This window comes from Amphibalanus amphitrite, unplaced genomic scaffold (genome assembly GCF_019059575.1).
Source record: "Amphibalanus amphitrite isolate SeventyFive unplaced genomic scaffold, NRLGWU_Aamphi_draft 000405F_arrow, whole genome shotgun sequence".
Lineage (NCBI taxonomy): Eukaryota > Metazoa > Arthropoda > Thecostraca > Balanomorpha > Balanidae > Amphibalanus > Amphibalanus amphitrite.
In genome coordinates, this window is record NW_024881899.1 from 95479 (window position 1) to 120279 (window position 24801).

The 24801-nt window shown below is 48.7% G+C and overlaps 1 protein-coding gene across 1 annotated transcript in view; it reads left to right on the forward strand.

Moving 5' to 3' along the window:
* The first annotated feature begins 1057 nt into the window (after positions 1–1057).
* Positions 1058–24801, forward strand: part of LOC122390679 (G-protein coupled receptor Mth2-like) — a 78636-nt gene continuing 54892 nt past the window's right edge. The window contains exons 1-2 of the mRNA XM_043383846.1: positions 1058–2557; positions 2886–2964. Of these exons, the coding sequence (XP_043239781.1) occupies positions 1309–2557; positions 2886–2964 (1328 nt within the window). The 5' untranslated portion in view covers positions 1058–1308. The remainder of the gene's footprint in view (positions 2558–2885; positions 2965–24801) is intronic.

Here is a 24801-nt window from a genome sequence, read left to right on the forward strand (position 1 = left end):
ACTTTTACAGGGCCTCCTAACCTGCACAGAGGGCCTCCAAGCCTGCACAGATGTTGAGATGTTGCCTGAACAGCTAGATAAGCTCAATAGACGCAGTTTTTTTTTGGGGGGGGGGGCCAACAAGTGGGAAGATGGGGCCTCCAACAGGTGGGATTATGGGGGGGGGCCTCCTGGTTTCTAATGGCCCCTCCCTTGGAGATTTTCTGGATCCGCCCCTGCACAGCATAACTACAGGCGCCAGTCAGTGGTGCCATCTAGCGACAGAAGTTTGCATCATCGCTTGCGGTACATCACAGGTGCAGGGGCCGGAGGGGCCTAGCCGTGGAGCCATAAAGCGGCTGATTGTGTATTTATCCCGCGTAACGTACATCGCATATCGTTTAAACTCAGCGATGAAGCGAATAAAAATACGAGCGTAAACGAAACACGCTATCATTATGTGATGAGACGAAAGATGCTTGCCATGTCAGTAACTAGTTGTCAGTTAACCTTCAGCGATTATCGTTGGGCATCAATGAAATTGTATGAAAAAAAATCTTTAAGAAACTACGGACAAAACTTATGAATCTATTACAAATGACAACTGAAATAAGCATTCAAATTGTTACTTTAAAATGCTTTGACTGTCCGTGATAACTGATAAGCTCAGCTCAGGTAAGACGACAGACCAAGAAACTGTTGCTCGACTATATCTTTTTTGCCCCGAGAATATCACAGGGCCCACGGCTCCAGCCATTTACACCTTTTGAAACAGGGACATTTGTGGTGCGTCTCCTCTGATCACACAAGGCAGCACGAACTCCCCAGCGCTTTTTATCAGACTCCCCTGGTACCGTTTTTTGTGTCCTCCCTTCGCACGGCTGCCCTTCGCCTTCCAATCCGACGCTGCAGGGAGGGGGGGGGGGGCGTTCAAGCGTGCGTCGTGCGCCGACGCGCCCACCGTCGCTACGCTACCTCAGCTGTTTGCCGTCGCTACCGTCAGATGGCGGAGCGGTGCGCTGGGGTCCGGGGGGCGACCCTCGCACTGGACCGGGGCTCCATGGCGAGCTCCGGCAGACGGCGCTCGGCCCCGCTGCAGTGAGGATGGTGGGCGCGAAGCTGTGCGTCCGGAGGACGGCGTGGGGCGGTGCAGGCGCCTGCAGTGATCTCTAAATCGGAGTGTGGGGGGTGGTGAAATCGAGAACCTGTGCTTTTATCTATAATCCCTCGGAGTCGTCGGCTTTGTGTGGTGTTGGAGCACGCATCGTTGGACGAATGATGAGCGGTGGTCGGTCAAGTCAGTTCAGGACATGTGGGTAGCTTATTCTGATGTTACTTGGAAGACCTAGGCGAACTCCTGTCCTGTGCCCCGACCTGAGTGAACGCCAGAGCCCCATGACCCATCAGCATCACATGTGGCGAGCCGGCCTGTTGTTTCTGGTCGCGCTGGCCGCCGCTCCTTTGGTAGTCTCGGGCCGCCGGCCTCTGGCCGATGACCTGCCGGAGCCGCGCTGGAGGCAGCAGGCCGCCCGAATCCTGCGCTGCTGTCCTGAAGATGAGGCACTGGTCCGGCCGTCCGATCCGGCGGAGCTGCCCTCCTGTCAGCCGGTGGGTGACGCGCTCCGCTGGCGGCCGCAGCTACTGAACGCCAGGGCGGGGAGCCGCGGGCCTCCAGACTCGCGGCTAACCGTGCTGCAGACGGGTAACCTCACCTGCACCGAGGGTTCGTTCTGGCTGGACGGCGGGCGGCCCGAGCAGCGGTTCGAGCTGCTGACCACCGGGGAGCTGTACCGGTCGGAGGTGGACGTCCTCCAGCCGGCCCAGCAGTTCTGCGCCGGCCGGCTGATCGAGCCGCACAACCTGACGGACGCTGAGGGGGTCGCTATCGACGGTGCCATCGTCTGTAACGTCAGTATGCACCAGCTGAGCTCGCTGGTGGACGAGACTCTACTGGAGCCCACCTGTCGGCGCGAGACCTGCTTCCGCAAGTGCTGCCCGCGCGGCCTGTACATGGACCGGTACCAGCGATGTCTGCCGCTGCCTGCTAACAATACCTGGCGGCCCGGCTTCTACAGGTCCCTCACCCACCCGGCGGGCAGCGGGAGCTACCGCACTATCTGGGGTAACGCCAGGTGCCCGCCCTCGGAGGACGGTCAGTACGGACGCGTGTTTCCGCTACAGCCTGTGTTCCGCGACCTTGACCGGTTCTACCTGCAGACCAACGGCTCGCTCTGGGTTCCCGGCCAGCAGAAGATGACCAACCTGCCACACTTCTGCGTCGACCAGATGCTCTACTCACTGAACGGCTCTGAGCAGTTCCACGCGTTCGCGATCCTGTGCTTCGGCGGCAGTCCGCCGGCCGTGGCGCCGCGCCACTACGTCATGGAGGCGCTGCTGATCGTCTCCGCTGCGCTGCTGCTCGTCACGTTCGCCATTTACGCCGCCATCCCGGAGCTGCGAAACGTGCACGGCCGCTGCCTGATGTCGCACGTCGCTGCGCTGTTCACAGCCTACGTCTGCCGCATCGCCTCACAGACGGCGTTCGTCTACCGGAGTTTGCCCTTCTGCCAGGCCATAGGTGAGCGGGACAGGTCGGGTCACCGGTCAGGACGGAAGGGAACTAATCACAGGGCACCTATTAGTTAGGAAGGGTCGAAGCATAGATAGGCCCGTGAGATGGACATGGGACAGGATATGGGACAGGCTAAATAATATTGAATTGTTTGGTATCCTGTCAAGGATAAATTCATAAAACTACCTGTCTGGTCGCAAAGTAATTTAGCAAGACGTGTTATAGCATAGAGCTACTTGCAAGTGAAACTCTCTCAACCAATCAATCTTGTTTAGAGGGATGTCTCTAAGACTCGATGGTAACGTTTGTAATCCGTATTCACCTTTTCTTACAGCAATTATCATGTACTACTCGTTCTTGGCGGTCTGCTTCTGGCTGAATACGATGAGCTTCGACATATGGAGAACGTTCAGGTCAGTACCTAAAACCTATATTTATGGCTCCCCATCGTTAGGACATCCGTTTGTTGTTCAGCTTCGACACTCGACAGTGACATCGTGTTATTCATAATCGCTCATTACACCAGCTGTTTTATTCAAACGTTGAACCTCCGCCTTCCAATGTCAGCCTGTCTAAAAGTACTGAAAAGGTGCCTTCCTACAAAAAAGGTAGGTAGATCAAAATTACCAACCGGACACAAGTCACTAGAGCACTTTTCGAAAATGATCTCCGATCGTTATTGCAATGTACTCTTACCCTCTTATCGATACGGAACATGGACCTTCATTTACCCTCAAGACCACGGGAACATTCCAATCTGCATGATACGATAGGCGAAATGGCCTCAGGGTGTAAAGCCCGTAAGTCTAAGTAGGTCTTCTATTACTGTTCCTCGTCCTTTATGCACGCAAGGGGCTCATTTTCAGATTATTGCTAGATAACCTGCTGTCGTAGTAAATGCAGTTTCTTAAGAGGATTACTTACGAACAGAAACGTGCACATTCATCTTGTTTTCATCAATTATTCACGGATTCGCGCAATCTATTGGCGAGAAGCTCAGACTGGAAGGTAACCCTTGCACGATATCTTTGTGTACCGAGACGCTGCTGAAATACACTGGTCGACGTCTGGGCTCTGGAGGCCTACATATCACGCCAGGTCAGATCACGCTGCTAGTTAAACACGGACCGGAACCGGACACCCCACCGTGTCTCCCGACCTCATTACTCGTTTTAGCACTTATAGGCTCCTCCAGCACCGGAACACACCGATCCAAAGCGTTGTGAATCTGAAAACGTTTAAATTGATCTGAATTGGGGAACGTTACGAGATATGGTATCGATTTTGCAAAATATAACGGTATCAACGCTCAGTTAACGTTTTAAAAGAGTAAGTCCATCCTATCCAGTTTTTGTATGGCTTTGGCTTGGGTCGAATGAAGCAATAAAAATTGAAATTCTAGGGTGAATAGGTCAAAAACGCCCCCCTTAAGCGCGAAACCTGCTGACACTCAACCCAACACAGATTACTCAAATCTTTGGGCACCATCATGTAGCTCATTCTTTTTACTACGTTTTGAGACCAAGAAAAGACACCTGCGTGTGGTATTTAACCCCCCAAAAAGTTTTTCGCATACCCTTACAAAAGGGCGTTTTGCCCCACACCCTGGGTAATACGCCCACACCCATGTGCAAAGCGCCCCCACCATATCAATCAACAGAACATGATGAACACGGCAGAACTTGACGTCATTCTGACGTCATTTGTGGTCAGCCTATCATAGCCTTTGGAATAAAATTTTGTTACAATGTGTAAAATGGATACCCGGAGAAGTCCTGAAAGTTTGGTGACGATATCTACAGTCGTTTAGGATATATCAGCAAAAAAGGACAGGGAGAGGCCTTTTCGGCCCCGACCTACAGGGCGCTACCCTGCACTCTTACCACCGTGCAAAACGCCCCCCTTTCAGAAAACTGGGGGCGTCTTGCCCCATGCATCGAGTAGGCGTCTTTCCCCATCCACTCCATTTCCGGTCAACAAAATATTGACAAAAAACGCGCCACTAACGCCCCAGCATAATAAATTCAACAGAATGACAATAAAACGCAGTTTTGAGTGATGTGCACAATAATAAGTTTTGTGATATAAAGAGGGCATCAAAATATTAGGAATCTTCTGTAAAAACAACAAAAACAACACCCAAAACCAACATCAGCACCTACCCACAATGCTCCTCAAGACGCAGAACCGGAAATAGAGACCTACGTAAACAAGCAGCTGACTGTTCTGAAAAAGAGGATAAAACACCTATCCGTCGATAAGAAATACGATTTTTTTAGGGGAGGCGTTTAACCCAGGGGTGCGTCTTCCCCACATTTACCCTACTAATGTAAGTGAATTAAAAATAATTGAATCTGGATTTATGATCTCATTGGATCTGACGACAAACCAAGAACATGGATCTATGATCTGAGTGGATCCCACCATGCAAAAAATTGAAACCAGGTTTTCAAGTGTTTCTATGTCAATGAGTGCCACAAGACTATGGATTATGACGTGCAAACACATAAAATCTCTAAAACAGAACGTTTGTGAGTTGCAACGAGTGATTTTCTGGGATTTCTAAGCTGACAAAAAGTAAATGAGTATCAATGATTTAACCGAATCTCAAGCAAAAAATAAGACTCGGATCTACGATTCATACGAATCCCTCGATAAATTGAAGAACTGGATCTATAATCCCGACGGATCCGTGGGATCAAATCCCAGATTCATTTTCTCGGATCCACGCACTTGTCTGGTTAGAAGATCCCTCCTGGCTCCTACCAAACTCTCCTCACCACATCAAACGACTCGTCTGCGGTCTGCGGCGGGCCGGAGCCGACCCGACCGGCTCTGAGCAGCGCCCCCGGTTTATGGTGCGCTGGGCTGCCAGCGGTACCGGCGGATGGCGATGGCGGCGGGCACGGCGGTAAACTGTGAACGGCCGCCTCTCCAGGTGCCGCCCCCGCCCCCGCCCCCGCTGTCAGTGGCGGGCAGCCAGACGGACAGATGGCCGTCAGACCTTAGAGCTCGGGAGGCTGGTGGACTTGGTCCTGAACCGGCATTTTCTGACACCCCGGTCTGCAGGCTGATGTGGGTAAAAAGCCGGACACGACCGTCAGGGGCGAAGAAAAGCTCACATACCCCCTCTAGGTATTTTGTAAAATGGTAATGGAGGGTTGTTTTTACGGAGCTGTGTAAGCTTTTCCTGGGGCGATAATTATGTAGGTGTATTTAATTGCCACGTGTTGATTATTCCTGTTTTATAGCAAGAAAAACACAAAACAGCAATTAAATGGCATCTGATACCTGTCCTACATGGTCGCCCTCCTTTCTGGGTTTTCACCCAAGGCCTCCTCTAACATACCCACTGGGTGGGCAAATGCCTACCCAGTCACCACAATTGCCCACCCAGTGGCGTCGATTTGCCCACCCAGAAGCAAATGCAAAAATAAAGGTCCGGTCAGACGTCCGGTAGGAACTACCACTTCCGTTTCCCGGAAAAAAAAAACTTGCTAGCAGCCAGTGCCCCAGCCCCCAATCACTGCAGTGCAGGTTATTTTTTTTTTTACAATGGATGCATCTGAATGCAGGGGCGGTAGCAGACTTGGCGTTTGGGGGTGGGGGCAACTTGGCAACTTTGCCAACTCTCGGAGGGGGGGGGGCGGTGCTAGCTTAAGGGGCCCATGGCCATAGCGGCCTCAAAGGCCCGTATGGAACCCCAGAGGCCGATGTGGGCTCTCAGAGGCCAGTGCGTGACGCCTAAGGGTGTAAGCCATGGGTCCCCAGCCACACAACAAAATAGGGCCATCAGAGACCTTATAGGCTGATTGGGGACTAAATAGGGCCTCAATTTGGAGCCATCAGAGGTTAATGTGGGCCTCAAATGTCAGTGTGAGGCCCTTATAAGACTGACATTGGTCCTCAGAGACCGGCATCGATCCTTCAGAAGCCAGTACGGGGCCCTCAGAGGCACAAAAGGGTCAGTCTTGGATCTCAGAGGCAGAAAATGGGCCATCAGAAACCGGTGTGGGACCTTTAAAGGTCGGTTTGTGCCCTCAGAGGCCAGTTTAAGGCCCTCAGAGACCAGTACAGGGCCTGAAAATGGCAGTTTGAGGCCATCAGAGGCCGGCTTTAGCCTTTGAGGCTCTCAAAGGCTAATGCGGGTCCTTGAGGCAAGGATGGGACCCTCAGGGTCCCATCCACCCTAAAAGACAGGCTTGGGCTGGTGTTGGACCCCAGAGTCCAGAAAAGGCCAAGTTGAGCCCTCAGAGCCGATGCAGGTCCTTAACCCGGCAGTTGCTGGGGTATTTCGCCACCCACCGTTTGCTGGGGGGGGGGGGGGGGCGTTAAACGCCCTCAGCCGATAACTCGAGAACCAATATGCGCAGCGAAACGAACGAGGCGGCAAACGAAAGAACGCGACGAGACGCTTCAGATGAGTACTTTTAAGTTGAATTTTGAGGTCAGAGGTCGGGTCAAGGTCACGTCAAACACCTGAGATCAGACTTTCAGTAGCATGGACTTCGGGACTTCACAATGGGCGCCTCTCGTCATAAACTCTGTCAAAACGGTGCACAATCCATCGTATAAGGCCTACAAGAGTGACAGCTCCATGTAGGGGTCAGTCAAGCATAGGTCAGGGTCAAGGTCAGGTCAACCGGGTAGGCACATATCCCCGAAAATCAAAACTGATATTCGCAGCCTGTGACACATGTTTTATGGGTAATTTGCGGCGTAGAACACGATGGTGACATTCATTTTATCATATGTGTACGTGTTTGGCTCAAAAAGTTCAATTTAAGAAATGCATGTATCATGGTCGTGAAGTAGTCATGAGAAATTGCCAAGATTCAGTTCAAGATTTTGGAAAATGAGGAACGATAATCAATAATCGAAGATAGCCATTTGATTGTTCATGGTATTATCAGTCTAATGGCGGCATGTCTGTATGTCTATTCTGTGATTTTTTATGATTTTTTGAACACATAGGGTGGAGACTTCCATTTCGCGTCTAGCTAGACGCGTCTAAGTCATAGACGCGTCTAGCTGAACGGCGGCTGTGTCTATCTGGCGACAGCTAAATTTAGACGCGTCTGGCTTGGAAGTCTCCGTCCAACAGTTAGACGCCAAGTTAGACGCCAACTTGGACGTCTGCTCAGTTAGACGACAGTTGGACGCCAGTGGAAGTCTCCACCCATAAAGTTTTTGGTCGAAAACCAAGAAATCATGACGTCACTGAAACCTCGATATCTCAAAAATTTTCCAGACGATTTTTTTGAAATTTTGTCACAATAAACGTCAATCAATTCCCTACAGGTACCCAAAATTTGGCGCGCCTGCGGCGCGCCGTTTTTTTTTTTTTTTTTGCTATGGTCCAGCGAAAAAAGTGGGGGCGTTGAACGCCCCCCCCAGCAACTCGGGGGTAACCCTCGCCCGTATAGGGGGGAGTCGAAAGGACCCACCTCGATTTTTTGCGAATAACTCGCGACCTGTGACCTCTTTTCCGTGACCATGTTTGGCCGAAATCGCGATTCGGCGTATGTCGGCTCGCGTTTGCAAGCTTTTCGTGATTTCAAAGTTCAAACATGTGATTTGATGTTGCTCCCTATACATAAGGGTGGGTGTCAAGGTCACCTGAAGGTCAGGTCACGTCACTGACCTTTGGTGACCTCGGGTGACCTCGGTTCACTTTTTCGAGTTTTTCATGTTCTAGGCTAGTTTTTTAGCTGAATTCGAATTTAGCAACCATTTGAACATTTACGAAGTAGTTTTGGTGCCTTCGTAACATGTTACGAAGCTGTCAGAGGCGGTTGACACGTATTACGAATACACGTCACAACCCCTACCGGTTGACCTGACCTGACCTGACCCGACCTGGTCTAAATGCTTAAAGACATCACATCTCTGATCAAAACTAACACGATATTCGTGATCAGCACCCCGGAAAACCACATAACAGCCACACTTTACGACTTTCTAACAGGTCCCGATTTTCCCGGTTTTCGGGTCATTGACCTGACCTGGAAGGTCACCCGATGACCTAGACATGTGCGGTCGCACAACGACTGCATCCTTCTCCAGGATGACCTGAACCGTATCTCAGATTGGGCCGAAACATGGAAACTGTCTCTTAATGCATCAAAGTGCAAAACCATGTCGGTCACGCTTAAACGAAACCCTGTGCGATATGTATACACCGTCGATGGAACAGTTTTAGAAAAAGTAGACACAATGCGCGACCTTGGTGTGCTTTTAGAGTTTAGACAGCAAACTGTCCTTCAACGCACACGTCGATTTCATCGTTTCTAAGGCTCGCCGTGCTTTGGGTGTGCTCATGCAATCGTTTCAGTTTTGTCATGGAAAGAATGGGCAGTTGAACGAAGGGGCCGTCATGGCCGCATACTTTGCTAACGTCCGTTCTGTCTCAGAATTTGGATCCCAGATCTGGTCAGGCGCGGCAAAAACACATCTGGACAGGATAGAGCGTGTACAACATAAGTTCCTGTTATGGCTTGTTCACCGCACTGCGAACAGAAGGATGTCATCTGACCTCTCATATGACGGACTGCTAGCGCTGTTTAAGCTGCCATCACTCACATCTCGCAGGCTACAGCATGACATTACTCTGTTATATAGTATTATTAAAAGCAGATGTGACTCCATGTACCTTTTGAGTTGTTTTTCCATTCGTGTGCCATCAAGAACTACTCGCTACCGGGCCAGCTTCTTCGAACCTGTCGCCAGGGTAAATTCAGTCAAGAACGGGATGTTTTGCCGACTGCCCCGACTTGCCAATGATTTTATAGCTCGATGTCCCCATGTTGACCTTTTTCATGACAGTAGGTCCGTGGTGATGAAAAGTGTGATCATGCGTGTGGTGTAATATCCTGTTTACGACTTGTATTTATTGTTTTATACGGATGACTTTGCCTTTTAGTGGGAGGCCTTATCCCGTTGGCAATATACTGAATAAACAAACAAACAAACAAACCTAGGACCTTAAAATTGGGTATCATCGGCTTCCTCTCGTAACGGGCAACACGCTCGTTTTTTCCGTGAAGCTCTAGCTTGATCAGGGGCCAAACGCGAGGGAAGGGGGATCGTGCCGCCGAAGGACGCAATGGCCTGTGCCGGCGAGGGTTAAAATTGGGTATCATCGGCTTCCTCTCGTCACGGGCAGCACGCTTGTTTTTTTTCCGCGAAGCTCTAGCTCGATCAGGGGCGAAACGGCAAGGGAGGTCCAACGCCCCCCCCCCCCCCTATACGAGTACCTACGTTCGCGGCTGGAAAAACACCAATACAGGGGATGGTTAAAGGCCGGCATCGGGTCTTCAGAATCCAGTGCGGGGCCCTCAGAGGCTAATATGGGCCTTTACAGGCCAGCATGGGGCCTCAGAGGTCAGTGTGGGACCCTCAAAGACCGGCATGGACCAGCAGGGTAGCGCGCTACAAGGCCAAGAATGTATTACAAGTAGATTAAGGTCAATAAAAGCCGTATTTAGATCAAGAGGACGCGCCAAGAGTAAGCTGACCATGCCTCCTAAAAAGAGGCAGCGAGCATCACCTACCTATTCGATTTCTGGTTCAAGGAGCGATCATAGTAAGTTTAACTCTGCACTTTTGCAGTCTTCTTAAAATTTTAAATGTATGTAGACTAGAGATGTCAATCGGACACCAACTTTTTGGTATACCGATACCAAACTGATACCAACTTGGTATTTGGTATTTTGATCCTAATGTTGTTGGTATTTTGTTGGTATTACGAATCCGGCTAATGTACAGTGGCCGCAAAAAAAATCTTGACAAAGGTCAAATGTAATGCAAACGCAACGAGCGAGCCGCTCTTATATCTCTTGCACGGGGGGTACTGGTGACTTCTTTTGACATGGACATAATACACATGGTCTCAACTTGCGAAACAAACAGCAAGACTGTGGTCAGGGATCATTATCAGGAAAGATACACCCTGTGTTGGAGTGTCTTTGACTTGTTTCATCTTTTTCCCATAGGGATAAACAAGCACCACCTCAAAGGCACTCCAACACAGGGTGTATCTTCCCTGGCAATGATCGCTGACCACAGTCTTGTTGTTTATTTTGCAAGATGAGGCCATGCGTATTATATCCAAGTCAAAAGAATTCGCCAGTACCTCTGGTGCGAGAGATATACGAGCAGGTTCACTAATTGCATTTGCATTGTATTTGACCTTCGTCAAGATTTCTTTTGCGGCCACTGTATAAGAGGATACGAATTCGGTAAAAAGTTGGTATTTCCCTCATGTTCCCAAGTTGGTTTGGTTTCGGTATTTTTCATGGTTTTGGTTGGCATTTGGTTTGGTATCGGTATCCTGATTTTCCGTTATTGATATCACTAATGTAAACAATAGGCATACCTATAAGGTGAAATACACACGAAACACCATATCACACACAACAAACGTTAAACTATAAATGGCACAGTTGGTTGACTGTGAAAGTGACATAGGCCTTAACCCGCCCCCCCCCCCCAGTCGCAGGTGAAAATGGTTGCACCCCAAAACAAGTGACTGGATCTGCCCTTGGGCAGGGGAGCGGCGAAAAATTTTGCCCACCCAGTGAAAAATCCTTAGAGGAGGCCCTGTTTTCACCTGGACACAGTGTCCTTTTGGTAAATATTTACATAAAGTCCGATCCATATTTCAAGCATAAATTTTGCATATTCTTACGTTATTTGACATCCTGAATGTAGATATGATGCTTACATGCGGCGGAAAACAGTGCTACCATATTAAAAATATTTGCTACCATATTTGGGGAAATGTTGGGAACCGGGGTTTTTGGGTGGGGGAGGAAATACAATGCCGTAAGAATGGTTATGAAAGTTGGGGGAAACTGTTGGGAACCGGGGTTTTTGGGTGGGGGAGGGGGGATCGGGGTTTATGGGTATGGAGAGAAACCCCGGTTCCCAACAGTTTTCCCCAACTTTCATGACCATTCTTGACGGCATTGTATTCCCTCCCCGACCCAAAAACCCCGGTTCCCAACATTTCCCCAAATACGGTAGCAAATATTTTTAATATGGTAGAACTGTTTTACGTCGCATGTAAGCATCTTATCTACATTCAGGATGTCAAATAACGTAAGAATATGCAAAATTTATGCTTGAAAAGTGGATCGGAGAGATAAAATTTACTTACCTCTAATCTAGTTCACCGTGGTTTTGAAAAATACGCTGGACGCGTTCCTCGTTGCGGTACGCAACTGAAACTAGTTCGTATTCCTCCCACTTGCACCCGGAGCACAACGAACCACCCAGCACGGAAGCCATGATCCAACTAACAGACTGGCGGGAAAGCGGAAAGCACTGGAAAGCACCTGCTAAAACTGGTTCAAACCAGTTTGCTCAAACGGAAACGGAAGTTTCTGCTCTATATTGCAGGTACGAATGGAAAGAAGTTTACGTAAGGTCATAGCTATTAGGCATGTTTGATAGAAAAGATATCATAATTATATTATTTGAACATAAAAAATGAATAAAAAATCATCAAAAAGCAATTTAAATGTAAAAAGCATTACTTCTTCTCTATTCAAATTGTTTGGTGAAAGTGACGTCAAAATAACAAAACACGAAAAAAATGTTTAAAAAATTGGAGTTTTGTTGGGTAGGATAGGAAAAAAACACGACAAAAATTGTCAGAACCTAATCTAACCTGACCTAACCTGACCTACTGATATTTGCCTACCCGGGGATAAGGAAACAGTTGCTCGCATGAATAGATTGCAAGCAATGGTAAGTCAAATATTTTTAGGTTAAGTGGTTGTGCATCAGGCCTCAGGCCTTCGGCCTGAGGCCAGATACACAACCACTGAACCTAAAAATATTTGACTTACCATTGCCTGTAATCTCTCCTAAGGCATTGCCTTCGGCACTGCACCGCTTCGCCACGATCATTTTCATGACGTCACTTTCATAATGAGATTGAATAGCGTAATGTTTTCACTCAACCTTGGAGTTTATTCATTCGATCCATCTCACGTGGCGCAAACGGCTGGTGGAGTGCGTTGACGGCAGGTGTCGTGGGATGGTGGCCGGCGGCGACGGTAAATATTGCGCAGTTGCTTTAAAACCTGGTTGCGCCATGAATAACTATCAGATATGGAATCAGGAGCTCAAAATACATCGAGTGGTGTGGTTTTTATAATCACCTTGTTGATCGGACCTTATGTATATAAATACCGTCCTTTTTAGCACAAAAATTGACGTGTAACAAAGAAGTAGACGTAAAGGCTGTTGCCAGTTGCCAGTCCAAATGGACGTGACATTCACCGGGGATACATGAGAAGATTAAATGCGTATTACAAACAGACCACATGCTGAACGAATAGAAAAATCCGTTCCTGATCAGCGTTTACTTGCTCGTTTATTCGGACAATATTGAACAGGCCAGGAGCAATGGCAAGCGTGTATTGGACCGAATAAGAGAGGGGGCTTGCCGCTTGGGCCACTCGCTTCACTTTCTGTTAGCCGACGCCGTTGGAAACACGCTGACGCTTTGTTTAGGCGAACTCCCTCCGTTTGGTACGTCTAAGAAATAGGTATTTGTCATGAAAGTGCACTGCTTTTGAAGTTTGATGTGCGTTGCGGCGAACTCGATAAAACACCACAGGAGGTCCATTAACAGAGGGTACTGATGTGTAGGTAGGTATTGAAGTTAAGCGGTACGTCTCTCTCTCTCTCTCTCTCTCTCTCTCTCTCTCTCTCTCTCTCTCTCTCTCTCTCTCTCTCTCTCTCTCTCTCTCTCTCTCTCTCTCTCTCTCTCTCTCTCTCTCTCTCTCTCTCTCTCTCTCTCTCTCTCTCTCTCTCTCTCTCTCTCTCTCTCTCTCTCTCCCAATTCAAAACATCTGCCTAGTTGATCTTGATAGCTGTTTCACCTACTCAGCAGTAAACACTGCACCCCAACATCTCGACTCATCCCAACCATCCCCTTATCAGCATTCCGTAGAGCCATGCCAATCTCCCGTGCACCGAACAACCGTACAATCCCCGCTGTCTGCTATACGCCCGAGGGGTATTTGCACCCCTCTCCCCCTCCCCCGGCCGCCCCGGGGTACACTAATCGCGCCGACTGCGATTGGTTTTCGGTGACCGCCAGACTGACCTCGAGGCGCCATCTCGGCGACCGCTGCATTCATCTGCTGGTGGATTCACACCAATAGTTGCGGAATGGTTGTACGGTGTTTGTCAGAGACTAGCATTGCGACCCAAATGAGCTATGGTAAACGGGCGAATGTTTGGGGTTAGTGTAATGAAATGCAAATGTTGAAGTCAAAAGTGTTAATATGTCGTCCTTCGAGGAATCGATAAACAAAGTTGAATTTCCCTTGCTGCAGTGTATGCCTAACGTGGATAGCTTTACCATTATTATATAGATGTTTGTGCACGGTGCGAGTGTTCTGTATCAATTCTTTCACTCTTTGTAAATAGTCCGCCCCTCATTTCATTAGCGGGGGTTGCGAATACCCGGCTCATACTAATATCTAGGTAAGTCTTACAGGACCATATGAAGTAAAATACCGCCTTAGCAGTAACACAGCAAGCAAGCAGCTTAGCTTCGTCTAAATCGCATTCCCTGTGCCTATAGCTCATTCCTTTATTAGGAAAATGGCACCGCGCCGCTGTTCATCCACTCACGGTATCATTTCTTTTCTCCGCCAACGCCGCCGCATCACGGAACGGTCACGGAGTCACCTTTGCTCGGTCACGAAAGCACCACGCCCGTGACCCGAGCAGCCACTGTCGGCTTACCCAATTAGTGGGGACTGGGGTGGGCACGAGGTGCCGGCCTGGCGGGCTTTAATTGACCGCTCTGACGTCGGCTTCTGGCACCGTTCACCGGACCATTGATCACAAGTTCCTGACCCGTGCACTCAGACGATACATGGCTCTCCTCAAGTTCGGACGATCCAATTTCAAACCAAGCTAGCTGGGCAGCTTCGCTCGGCGCGGCCAAGAAACTAATGAAATGAAGGCTGGCAATGGACGTGTAATTTGATGATAAATGGGGAGGTCGCGGGCACGCAGCACGCGGTCCGGCCCGGTATTAGGGGGAGGGGAGGGGTGTCGCTCGTGCCCTGCGCAGACTCACTTGTCACGCTCTAAAAACAAACACCACGATGGGAGACCGGAATGGGAAGCTAAATGACATTTTCCGCTTCCCCTTCGAGCTGCCAGCAAACATAGAGACAATTAGCTATGCTATGCGTAACCAATCTCAGCGCCAACCTCACAACCAAGTCCCTCCAGGAAAACACTGTAGCTGTACAAAAAGGGGCTATTGGTATATTCAGCCCAAATGAACACGACACAAACATACTAGCAAGTATACATGTCTCAACCGAGATTGCCCTGCCAACGGGCCGCCACCCCTCCCCCCGCGCGGCGCAATGGTGTCCCCACCCAAACTAGAAACCCTGTCGTGTGTGTCCTCCCCCGGAAAAAGTCCTAACTAGAAAAAAACCGGGGGACCTAGTTGGGGAAAAAACCACATTTTGTGGAAAAACCCATCTTTATTTAAGAGTGTGGTGCGTGTAAAAAAAGAGCCCCAAAAATGGTGGTGGGTGGGTGGGAAACGCAAAAACATTTCAGAGCGAGAACACTGCTGACTTGCGTCAGACCGGGCGGCTTAGAACAGAGTGACCGCGCAAATGCACTCAAACCCCGCGCCGTCACGGTCACGTGACACGAGTCGCTCCACCAATCAGAGGAGGCCGCCGCCTTAGCGGCCTCGCCGCCCGGGGGCGCAGGCGGCCGCCCGCCTGCCGCCGAACGCTGCTCGCAGAGGCCGGCCCGGCTCCGGGGCCGCCCCAGAGAAGACGCTCGTAGTGTCGCGGAAAAACCGGTTATATCTTGTCATATATAACCGGGCGTATTTTCCGCTTCCCCTTCGAGCTGCCAGCAAACATAGAGACAATTAGCTATGCTATGCGTAACCAATCTCAGCGCCAACCTCACAACCAAGTCCCTCCAGGAAAACACTGTAGCTGTACAAAAAGGGGCTATTGGTATATTCAGCCCAAATGAACACGACACAAACATACTAGCAAGTATACATGTCTCAACCGAGATTGCCCTGCCAACGGGCCGCCACCCCTCCCCCCGCGCGGCGCAATGGTGTCCCCACCCATTCAATACATCCACCCAGACACCAATGCGCCAAATTAAAACACCCCCTTCCCGTCCCCGAGACCAGCAGACCGAATGGGGGATACAAATTAACACAAAAGACCTCTAGTCGCCGCCAGTGTCGAGACCAGTGGCAGAACCCACCCAAATACGTGCTTGGTTGAAGGTAGGTAATTATTTCCTCAACCTGGCCCGAAGCTTACCAGAAACGCCACGATCCCTAAAACCTGCCAACATGAATGTGAGCGATACAGCGGTCACCAATGAAGAACAATATTACGGCATTACAGCAGCCCTTACAGCAGGACTAACAACCATTAGCATTAGCCACTACTGCGATGATAGCCTCCACCAACTAAAGGCCCTCGATATACCCGCCGAAAAAACAACCATCCATGAGTTCTGAGGCATCTGACAACAGAAGCTGTATATTCCTTTACCTTGAACCCTATGCACATGCCTATCAGCGCGACCATTAATTTTCCCAGAACTTTGGAAGGGGTTAGAACAGCATTAACGAAGGTCGTTGACAGCCGCCCAGCAAAAAAGGGGAGGGCTCTCACCCGCTCCAGGAATCAGCGCTCTAAGCCGCCGTAAGGACACCCGCGCTATCGGGCGTCCTAGCGGCAGCTACCTACGGGTAGACTAGCGAGCCGCCCCGTGTCCGTTGTAGAAGGTGGAAGAATGGAGCATCCCGGGCAGCACCCGAGGCCATGAGAAACGGCTTCCCCGGGCAGACTAACGAGCTGCTTTTTTCTTTTATTATTGTTTTTGTCATTGTTAATTATTATTATTATTGTTGTTATTATTATTATTACTGTTACCATTATTGCTATTATTTTAGCGCCGCCCCTTAAAAAAAAAACATGGAAACCCATTGGTTGTTAGGCAATTGAAAACAGAGGCCGCAGCTACTGTTACGTGTACCTTAGCCCCTGTGCTATACGTGGCAATGATAACGACCATGAATGTTACCTAAAATTTTGCAAGGGGTTAAAACAGTGACCACGAGACTATAGGTAATCAGGTCATAGATAGCCGACCAGCAAAAAGGGGAGAGCTCTCAGCGCGCGCCGGCATCAGCATTCTAAGCCTCCGGAATGACGCCTGCGCTATACCGGCGTCCTGGCGGCAGCCACCTCCAAGCAGACGAGCAAGCCGCCCCGAGGCCGTTGTAGAAAAGTACATCCTCGGCAGACTAGACAGCTGCCCCGAGGCCGTTGTAGAAGGGGACACCCCCGGGTAGACTAGCGAGCTGCCCCGAGGCCGCTGTAGGAGACACCCCCGGGCAGACTAGCAGGCTGTCCCGAGGCCGTTGCGGGAGAGGGCACCCCGGGCAGACTAGCGAGCTGCCCCGCGGGGTCGTTGTAGGAGGGGACACTCTGGGGCAGACTAGCGAGCTGCCCCGAGACCGTTGTAGAAGGGGGCACCCCGGGCAGACTAGCGAGCTGCCCCGAGGCCGTTGTAGGAGAGGACACCCCCGGGCAGACTAGCGAGCTGCCTCGGGGTCGTTGTAGAAGGGGATACCCCCGGGAAGACTAGCGAGCTTCCCCGGGGTCGTTGTAGAAAGGGGACACCCCCGGGCAGACTACCGAGCTGCCCCTGGGTCGTTGTAGAAGGGGACCCCCCCCCCCCCCCCGGGCAGACTAGCGAGCTGCCCCGGGGCGTTGTAGAAGGGGACACCCCCGGGCAGACTAGCGAGCTGCCCCGGGGTCGTTGTAGAAGGGGACACCCCCGGGCAGACTAGCGAGCTGCCCCGGGGTCGTTGTAGAAGGGGACACCCCCGAGCAGACTAGTGAGCTGCCCCGGGGTCGTTGTAGAAGGGGACACCCCCGAGCAGACTAGTGAGCTGCCCCGGGGTCGTTGTAAAAGGGGACACCCCCCGGGCAGGCTAGCGAGCTGCCACGGGGTCTTTGTAGAAGGGGACACGGGACACCCCCGGGCAGACTAGTGAGCTGCCCCGGGGCGTTGTAGAAGGGGACACCCCCGGGCAGACTAGCGAGCTTCACCCGGGACTTGCAGAATCGGGCATCCCAAGATTCTCCGAATGTTCAGGGCAATTACCCGACCCGAATACCAAAAATACCCGTTTTTGAAATCTGATAGTATCCGCACCACCCGCCACGGGCAACAAGCTTGCCTTTCCGCGAAGCTCCGGATTGATAAGGGACCAAATGACCGGCATACAGACAGCCCCTACGCTGTAAACTAAAACAGGCCAATATGGGTATAAGGGTTGCCGTTGCTTCCCAGCTCGACACGTTTTGGAGGTGTTTACTTCCTCCAAACGCCGAGCTGGCTCAATGTCACCCATAGAAGGTACAGTAACTCACCCACCAACCAACCATAGGCAGGTCCCGAGTGACGTCAACCCTGATGCTGGCGAGGGGTACCCCGTACCAGTGCCCCAAAATTTGTTGATTTAGGTGGGAAACGACATCCAAATGAAAATCACTCTTCACTCGCCTCCATTTTTAAGCCCATTTTCCACTCCCAATTTTACCAAGAAAAAGCATTTGCATGGATCGATAGCCATTTTACTTCCCACATACCAGCCTTGTATTAAATTTTGCTGTACATTCTTCTTCCACTCTTTTTAGGCCTTATCTGACCATCAATTTTCCACCCTTATCCCTTATTTGGTGAGTAATTTTCATAGACCCGGGAAACAGGGGGGCAGCGGGGGCGCTTGCCCCCCTCCCAACCTGAGAGCCGAGGGGGCGGCGCCCCCTCAACATTGAGGCAGCGAGAAAGGATCTTCCCTCCCTTTTCCGGACTTCTTGTTTCCTTTATACACCTAAACATAAACACACGGCATTTTCCTTGCCATCTGAATGGTTTCTGCTGTTACAGTATCGATTTGACATCTGCTGTTGACATCCCGCTTTTGTTTGGGCCTGGCCTTGGCCATAAGTTTGGCAGGCCAGCTTTTACACTGGACCATTTTGAGTCAACCTTGAGAAATACCTAAAGTACAACTGTGGTAAAATCGTTGCTATAGGTATAACACAGTTTACCCGCTCCGGGTGTAAGGGAGGGGTGTGGGGCAATGAGTGCACTGACGTGGCGCCCTTGGAAGGCCGGTATGGGATTAAAAGCTCAGCGACACTAAGCGCTTGTATGGTACCTTCGGTTATCGTTAGCATCCTCAGAATCACCGGCGTAGGGCCCTAAGAGCCGCCGGTAAGGGGCCTTTAGAGGCACTGGTGTGGGAATGTCATGCAGGTGCCGGTGTGGGCGCTCAGAGGTGCTAGTGTGATTCTCTCAGAGGTGCCTAGCAACCTAGCAACGCATACTGACTTACTTCATTTTAGCTTTAATAATAGTACCTGACCTGTATTGTTCAATGTTCATTCGCTGTTTTGCAGGAGAAAGGTCATATCATATTCTATAGCGACAAGTAGAAATAATTTGCTAAGAAATAGACCGCTTTGAAGATAGTTACAGACGATTTAACAACCCTCAGCAGCAGCAGCAAACCAAGGTTGGAAACACGTCTAACGTTAGAGTTGACTAGATTTCATTTTTTATCTACGGGCTCCGCCTAACGATTTTATCACAATTTTATTACTATCTTAGTATCGTACTTTCCACCAGCATTGCCCTCATGTCCCTATTGGTGGAACCAAATATCCCCTCAAAAATGCCGATATCGCCCATGCCCAAGCGTTCACTATCCACCCTATCGGGTCCCCTAGAACCTCCATTAAAGGAAATAGTTCACTTTTTAACATGGGTTTTGAACTGGAATAGCAGTTCCGTAGCTTGGGCTGAGACGAGCATAAATCAGGAGCTTTTACAGCCCAACGATCACCCTAGGCAAAGATATTCTATTTCTCGTCCCGAAAAAGGTGTCTTGCGTTGAGGATGTGTGCCTTGCATATATTTCCATCCAGTATGAAAAGAGCACGGGCCCCGAAAATTCCCCAGAAACTAGAGAAATTATCTACGAGAACTCTAGAGAAATTCTCGTACTGATCAATTAGGACATTCAGGGGAACATTATCAGATCGAGCAGATCGCCCAAATGCCGGTGGCTGCGATAATCTCTCTGTTTCCGAAGAATTCCCGGGACCCACGCTCCTTTCATACTGGATCGCGTGTGCCTTACAGAAACTGAAAAGTTCTTCCTATATCAAAATATAGAAAAAAATCTTTTGTTATAAAAAGGTTTTATTTTCTTTGCTGATTATTTTGAACATAAAAAATAATAAATTGTTGCAAAAAAAAAATAATTTCGTGAAAGTGAACTATTTCCTTTAACATATGCACCGGGCCCCGTACATGGAATAACGTACCTTTCAAAACCCCGGCCACCTTGGCCTATACCTGACGATGTCCCGTAAGACCTGCTAGGCAGCACCACTGAAGCAAGATGAGCTGGGAGGGGCCGGAACTCCCTCAGCTGACGTGGGAGCTGTGAAGGAAACCTCCAGTGGCCAAAGAAGACTCTGGCAAAGCGGGCCGGCCCCGCCGAGTGTGCCGATCCGTCGCCGTTCAGAGTCGGATGCCAACCACCAAGCCATGGAAGAAAAAAAAAACAGATTGTGTCACATAGCCATTTTTAGCCGAAATCTCGTATCAATAGGGGCAATATACCTAGAGCCATTTATCTGACAATGCGTGTGATGAGATATCGGCAGGATATGCATATTGCAGATGTCGCTTATGCATGCCACGGCAATGCTCTATTGACCAACTACAAGAAAGGCACCTCACTCTGGCAAAAAAAAAAAAAAGATTTACAAACGTCACTACTATAAAAAAACGAAACACAGTTAACTCGTACCTCAATGCAGAGTTAGAGCCACACAATCACGGGCTACCCTAAAACTGCATCCTAGAAAATGGCACCTACTGCAGCCTTTAAACATGGGTGTGAAAAGTTCCTCTGGGTAATAGCCTGTAACTTACTATGCTATCGCTAATGCATCCCAAAACCACCTTACATAAATCCCCCTCTAATCCATAATATCCTAGTCCGCCGAGGCTTATCACACCCAACCTGGGTTCCACTGTATCACCTCTGTACCTCTGTATCACCCACTAAACCTTTCATTCCAACCTATCAACACCAGATAACAATACCATCTTAGACCAATACCATTGCATTGGTTATCCTTACAATGAACTCCATTTACCCTCTCAAGTCTCACCCGGTAGTTGGTACCCTTGTTATCAACAATCCCTAACCCACTAATGAAAACCCCGCTCGGACACGCTCGGACAGAGCCAACATCACCAGCAGCTCATTCTCCACGGGGTACGCCCACCTGGCACACCTTACGCCAGTAACCGTTCACCTGTATGGGAACCACAGTTCAACCAACACCAGGCACCACAAAACGGCAATTTTACCAACTCTCTGCACAACCACCGGCCAACACCACGTGGCCACCAAACCCTACGCCGGCCAGGCCGTGCACTCTGAGCTGCTACACCGAGAAAGTATGAGCTGATTTCACTCGCACGGAGTGTAGAATGGCAAAGTCCGGCGCTCCGTTCCAGGGAAGAAACAAAAAAACAGTTACAGCTATGTTTCACCTAGCAAATACCTACACTCAGTCTCCCAAAATCTGAAAAAACACACAAAGCCTATTTCTACCAGCAGTCCAAGTTTCGTTGTTTCATCTAACCTTCAAAGAACCTATAATACCGGGCATTTGCCGACCCATTGCTCATCTACCCTCTTCTTACCGTGATAGCATAGCATAAGCACAAAAATAACCAAACCTCATGCCGAAAATGAAAAAAAAAAATCAGACAGAAACAACAAACCAGTAAAAAAAACAACATAAAAACCCCGAAAGGAAAAACATCCTCGTCAATCAATATAACATTGATATAAAACCGAACTTATACTCCCCTTGATGTCTTCCAGTTTCCACTGAACACGACCGCAGAAAACGCAAAAACATTTCAGAGCGAGAACACTGCTGACTTGCGTCAGACCGGGCGGCTTAGAACAGAGTGACCGCGCAAATGCACTCAAACCCCGCGCCGTCACGGTCACGTGACACGAGTCGCTCCACCAATCAGAGGAGGCCGCCGCCTTAGCGGCCTCGCCGCCCGGGGGCGCAGGCGGCCGCCCGCCTGCCGCCGAACGCTGCTCGCAGAGGCCGGCCCGGCTCCGGGGCCGCCCCAGAGAAGACGCTCGTAGTGTCGCGGAAAAACCGGTTATATCTTGTCATATATAACCGGGCGTATTTCGAAGAGATACCAGGACAGCTCGGTCAGCCGGAGATGGTCCAATGTGACACTCGTGTGACAGACCACACTCACTTTAACCCGCGCCCCACTGGGGTCTGTGTATAACACGCCCTACTGGGGGGGGGGGGGGGCTATTCATAGCCCCCCTCCTAACTCCGAAACTACTGGGCCGATCGTCAAAATTCAAACGGCGTCTCATAGCCCCGGAAAAACTGTCGAGTGAAACCTAATTTCATTGACCTCGAGGTCACCGATGACGTCACAGGTCAGGTCAAAGTAAAAATTATTAGCATTTTGGCTTGTTCATGTTTTGGGCTCTGGCCGCCGTCTTACAAGTCAGATCAGGCTCATTTTTGGTTCACACACTCGTGAACAGATGCTCTAGATACCCTGAGGGTACCAAACATGTACTTTGATTTTCAGGTCAAGGTCAGGTCATCACAGGTCACGAAAATATTATATCATGCGTCGGTCACGTGACACATGTTTTATGGTCCATTTAGGCCAAAGATTTCGAATTTGATGTCGTCTGTGTCATTCGAGGTCATTTTGAGTCGAATTTAGCTTAGGTCAGGTCACTTTCAGGTCAAAAAAGGTCAAATTTTGAAGTTATAATTTTTCAACAGAAAAGGTGTCTATTGGATGCAGTTTGAACTCAGGAACACGATGGTGCTATTTATATTGGCGTACGATGTCAAATACGTGCCGAAAAATTGATTTGAAAAATTAATAATTGTGAATTTTTTGCAATCATGCGGATAACTTGGCCATTTTTGAAGATATTTAGCTAAAACTTGCTAGAGTTAGTCATAATAACGCGTTCTATCACATATGTTCCGGTTTTTTTTCGAAAAGTCAAAAACGTTTTGAAAAAAATGTAAAAATGTAAGTTTTGAATTTTATTATATGACATTTTTGAAATTTTCAAAATTTTGAAAATCCGAGATAGCAGTTTGATAGCGCAGTTTATTCTGAGTCCTCTCATGCAAAGAAATTGGATCTAGCTTAAAAACTGAGCCCTTGGGAGCGATTGCCGTGGTTCAATGTTTTGCGTCGAAATCGGCCGAACATGACGTCACTCTGACGTCATTATCGGCCGACCTATAGTAGCTACGAAGTTTAAATTTTGACACAAGGTGTCAAATTGATGCAGCCGAAGGTACCGAAAGTTTGGCGTCGATACGTCAAGCGGTTTGGAAGTTATTGCAGAAAAACGGGAGGGGGGCTATAAATAGCCCCCCCCCCCCAGTGGGGCGCGGGTTTACTGCCGTGGACACTCCATGGACGGCTGTGACGGATCTTACGTCTGGGTCTTGGGAGTGCGTGATACAATCCAGCCGTACTACCATGTTCTGACAACAGAAACTGGGCAGCAGTTGTTAAATGTTAAGTATATTCATATACCTCTACATACCTCAGGTATGTAGAGGTCTATGGTATATTTTAAATCGTGAATGGGTATTGTTAGCGTCGAGCTTTCAATGCAAGATTTTTAATAACAGATGAATTTCAAAGAATAAGTCGATTAAGTAATTTCTTGGAGATAAGCTATGGTATTTCTGAGCATGCTTAACAATGTAAGTAACATTTTTTCATGTTATATGTTGCAAAATTGATGTAATTAAAACTGAATTTAGTTTTAACTACATCCATTTTGCAACATATAACATAAGCATAAGGGTTATCAAGGGTACATAATATAAGCATAAGGTTACGTAAGAGTTATTCATTCTATTTACATCAAATAGGTTATAGGTAAGTAATGTCTCATCATTCATTGAGATAGATTGTCTGAATTACTCTATTCAGCAGCCATGTAACACCTCTTAAAGACATTTAAGAAATTGTTTTTATTTGTTTATTCAATTGTTTTAAGAAATTGATATCCACAAAACACAAGTTATAATAGGGTATATTTGAGTTGAGTAGCATATGTTTTCTTTTTTTCCTGAACAAGTTAAGTTCCTGAACACTTAATTGGACTCAGGGCGCGGCTTTTCATCCAAGCGTTTTTTCTTAGTGTCTGGGCACAATTAATGCGATGCCCGTACTTTGTTTTGGGCATCAATGTTTTATGCTTGCTTAAATTCCTAGCTTAGTGTTTTGAACAAGCTGGACGTTTTTATGGACATGCCAACAGGCCCATTGCGGCGTCTATACAATATTACATTCATGATCTATAAGATGTTTATGCTGCAATGACAGTCCCGACTCTGCAACCATGAATGATGACGGTGTCAAAGCCGAAGAAAACATATATAAACTTCCACTAGGCCTGTAATCTCCGTGGAATGTTGGCACACTATGCAGCTTAAGCCAAATGCTGGAAAGTGATTGCTAACACGGTGATCCAAACCGGCCATAATACATATGGTTTCACCTGAGCTACGTTCTCAGTTTGTCATAGGATTTACCAAAAGATTACCGTATAATTTCCCAAAGACAAATAGCACACGATGACTCGAAATGTATGTTAGTAGTAATTTATACGTAAAAGTAAGTACCTAACATGCTAACCCTCAACCGACACCGTTTAATGTTGGGCAGTAAATTCTGACATAGGGTGAAGTCGTATAAGAGTACGCACTTAGTGGATTTCTTGCTCTCATTTGTTTAATATTTGAAGGAAAGAAATCGCAAATAGGGAATATTAAAGGGACCCTCCCACCTTCAAAAAAGTTAATGAATTGGCATGAAAGTGATGTCGCTCGGTTCAGAAAGAGCAAAAACGAATATCTACCAAATTTCATCGAAAAATATTCACCGGTTTTCAAGATATTAGACTTTTACTTTTGTTTACTTTTTGGGATCTCCGCTGTTCCTAGCGACTTTATTTGAAAGTGCGGCATTTGTTGCGCGCAAAGCAGCATATACCACCGCGTGCTACAAAACGT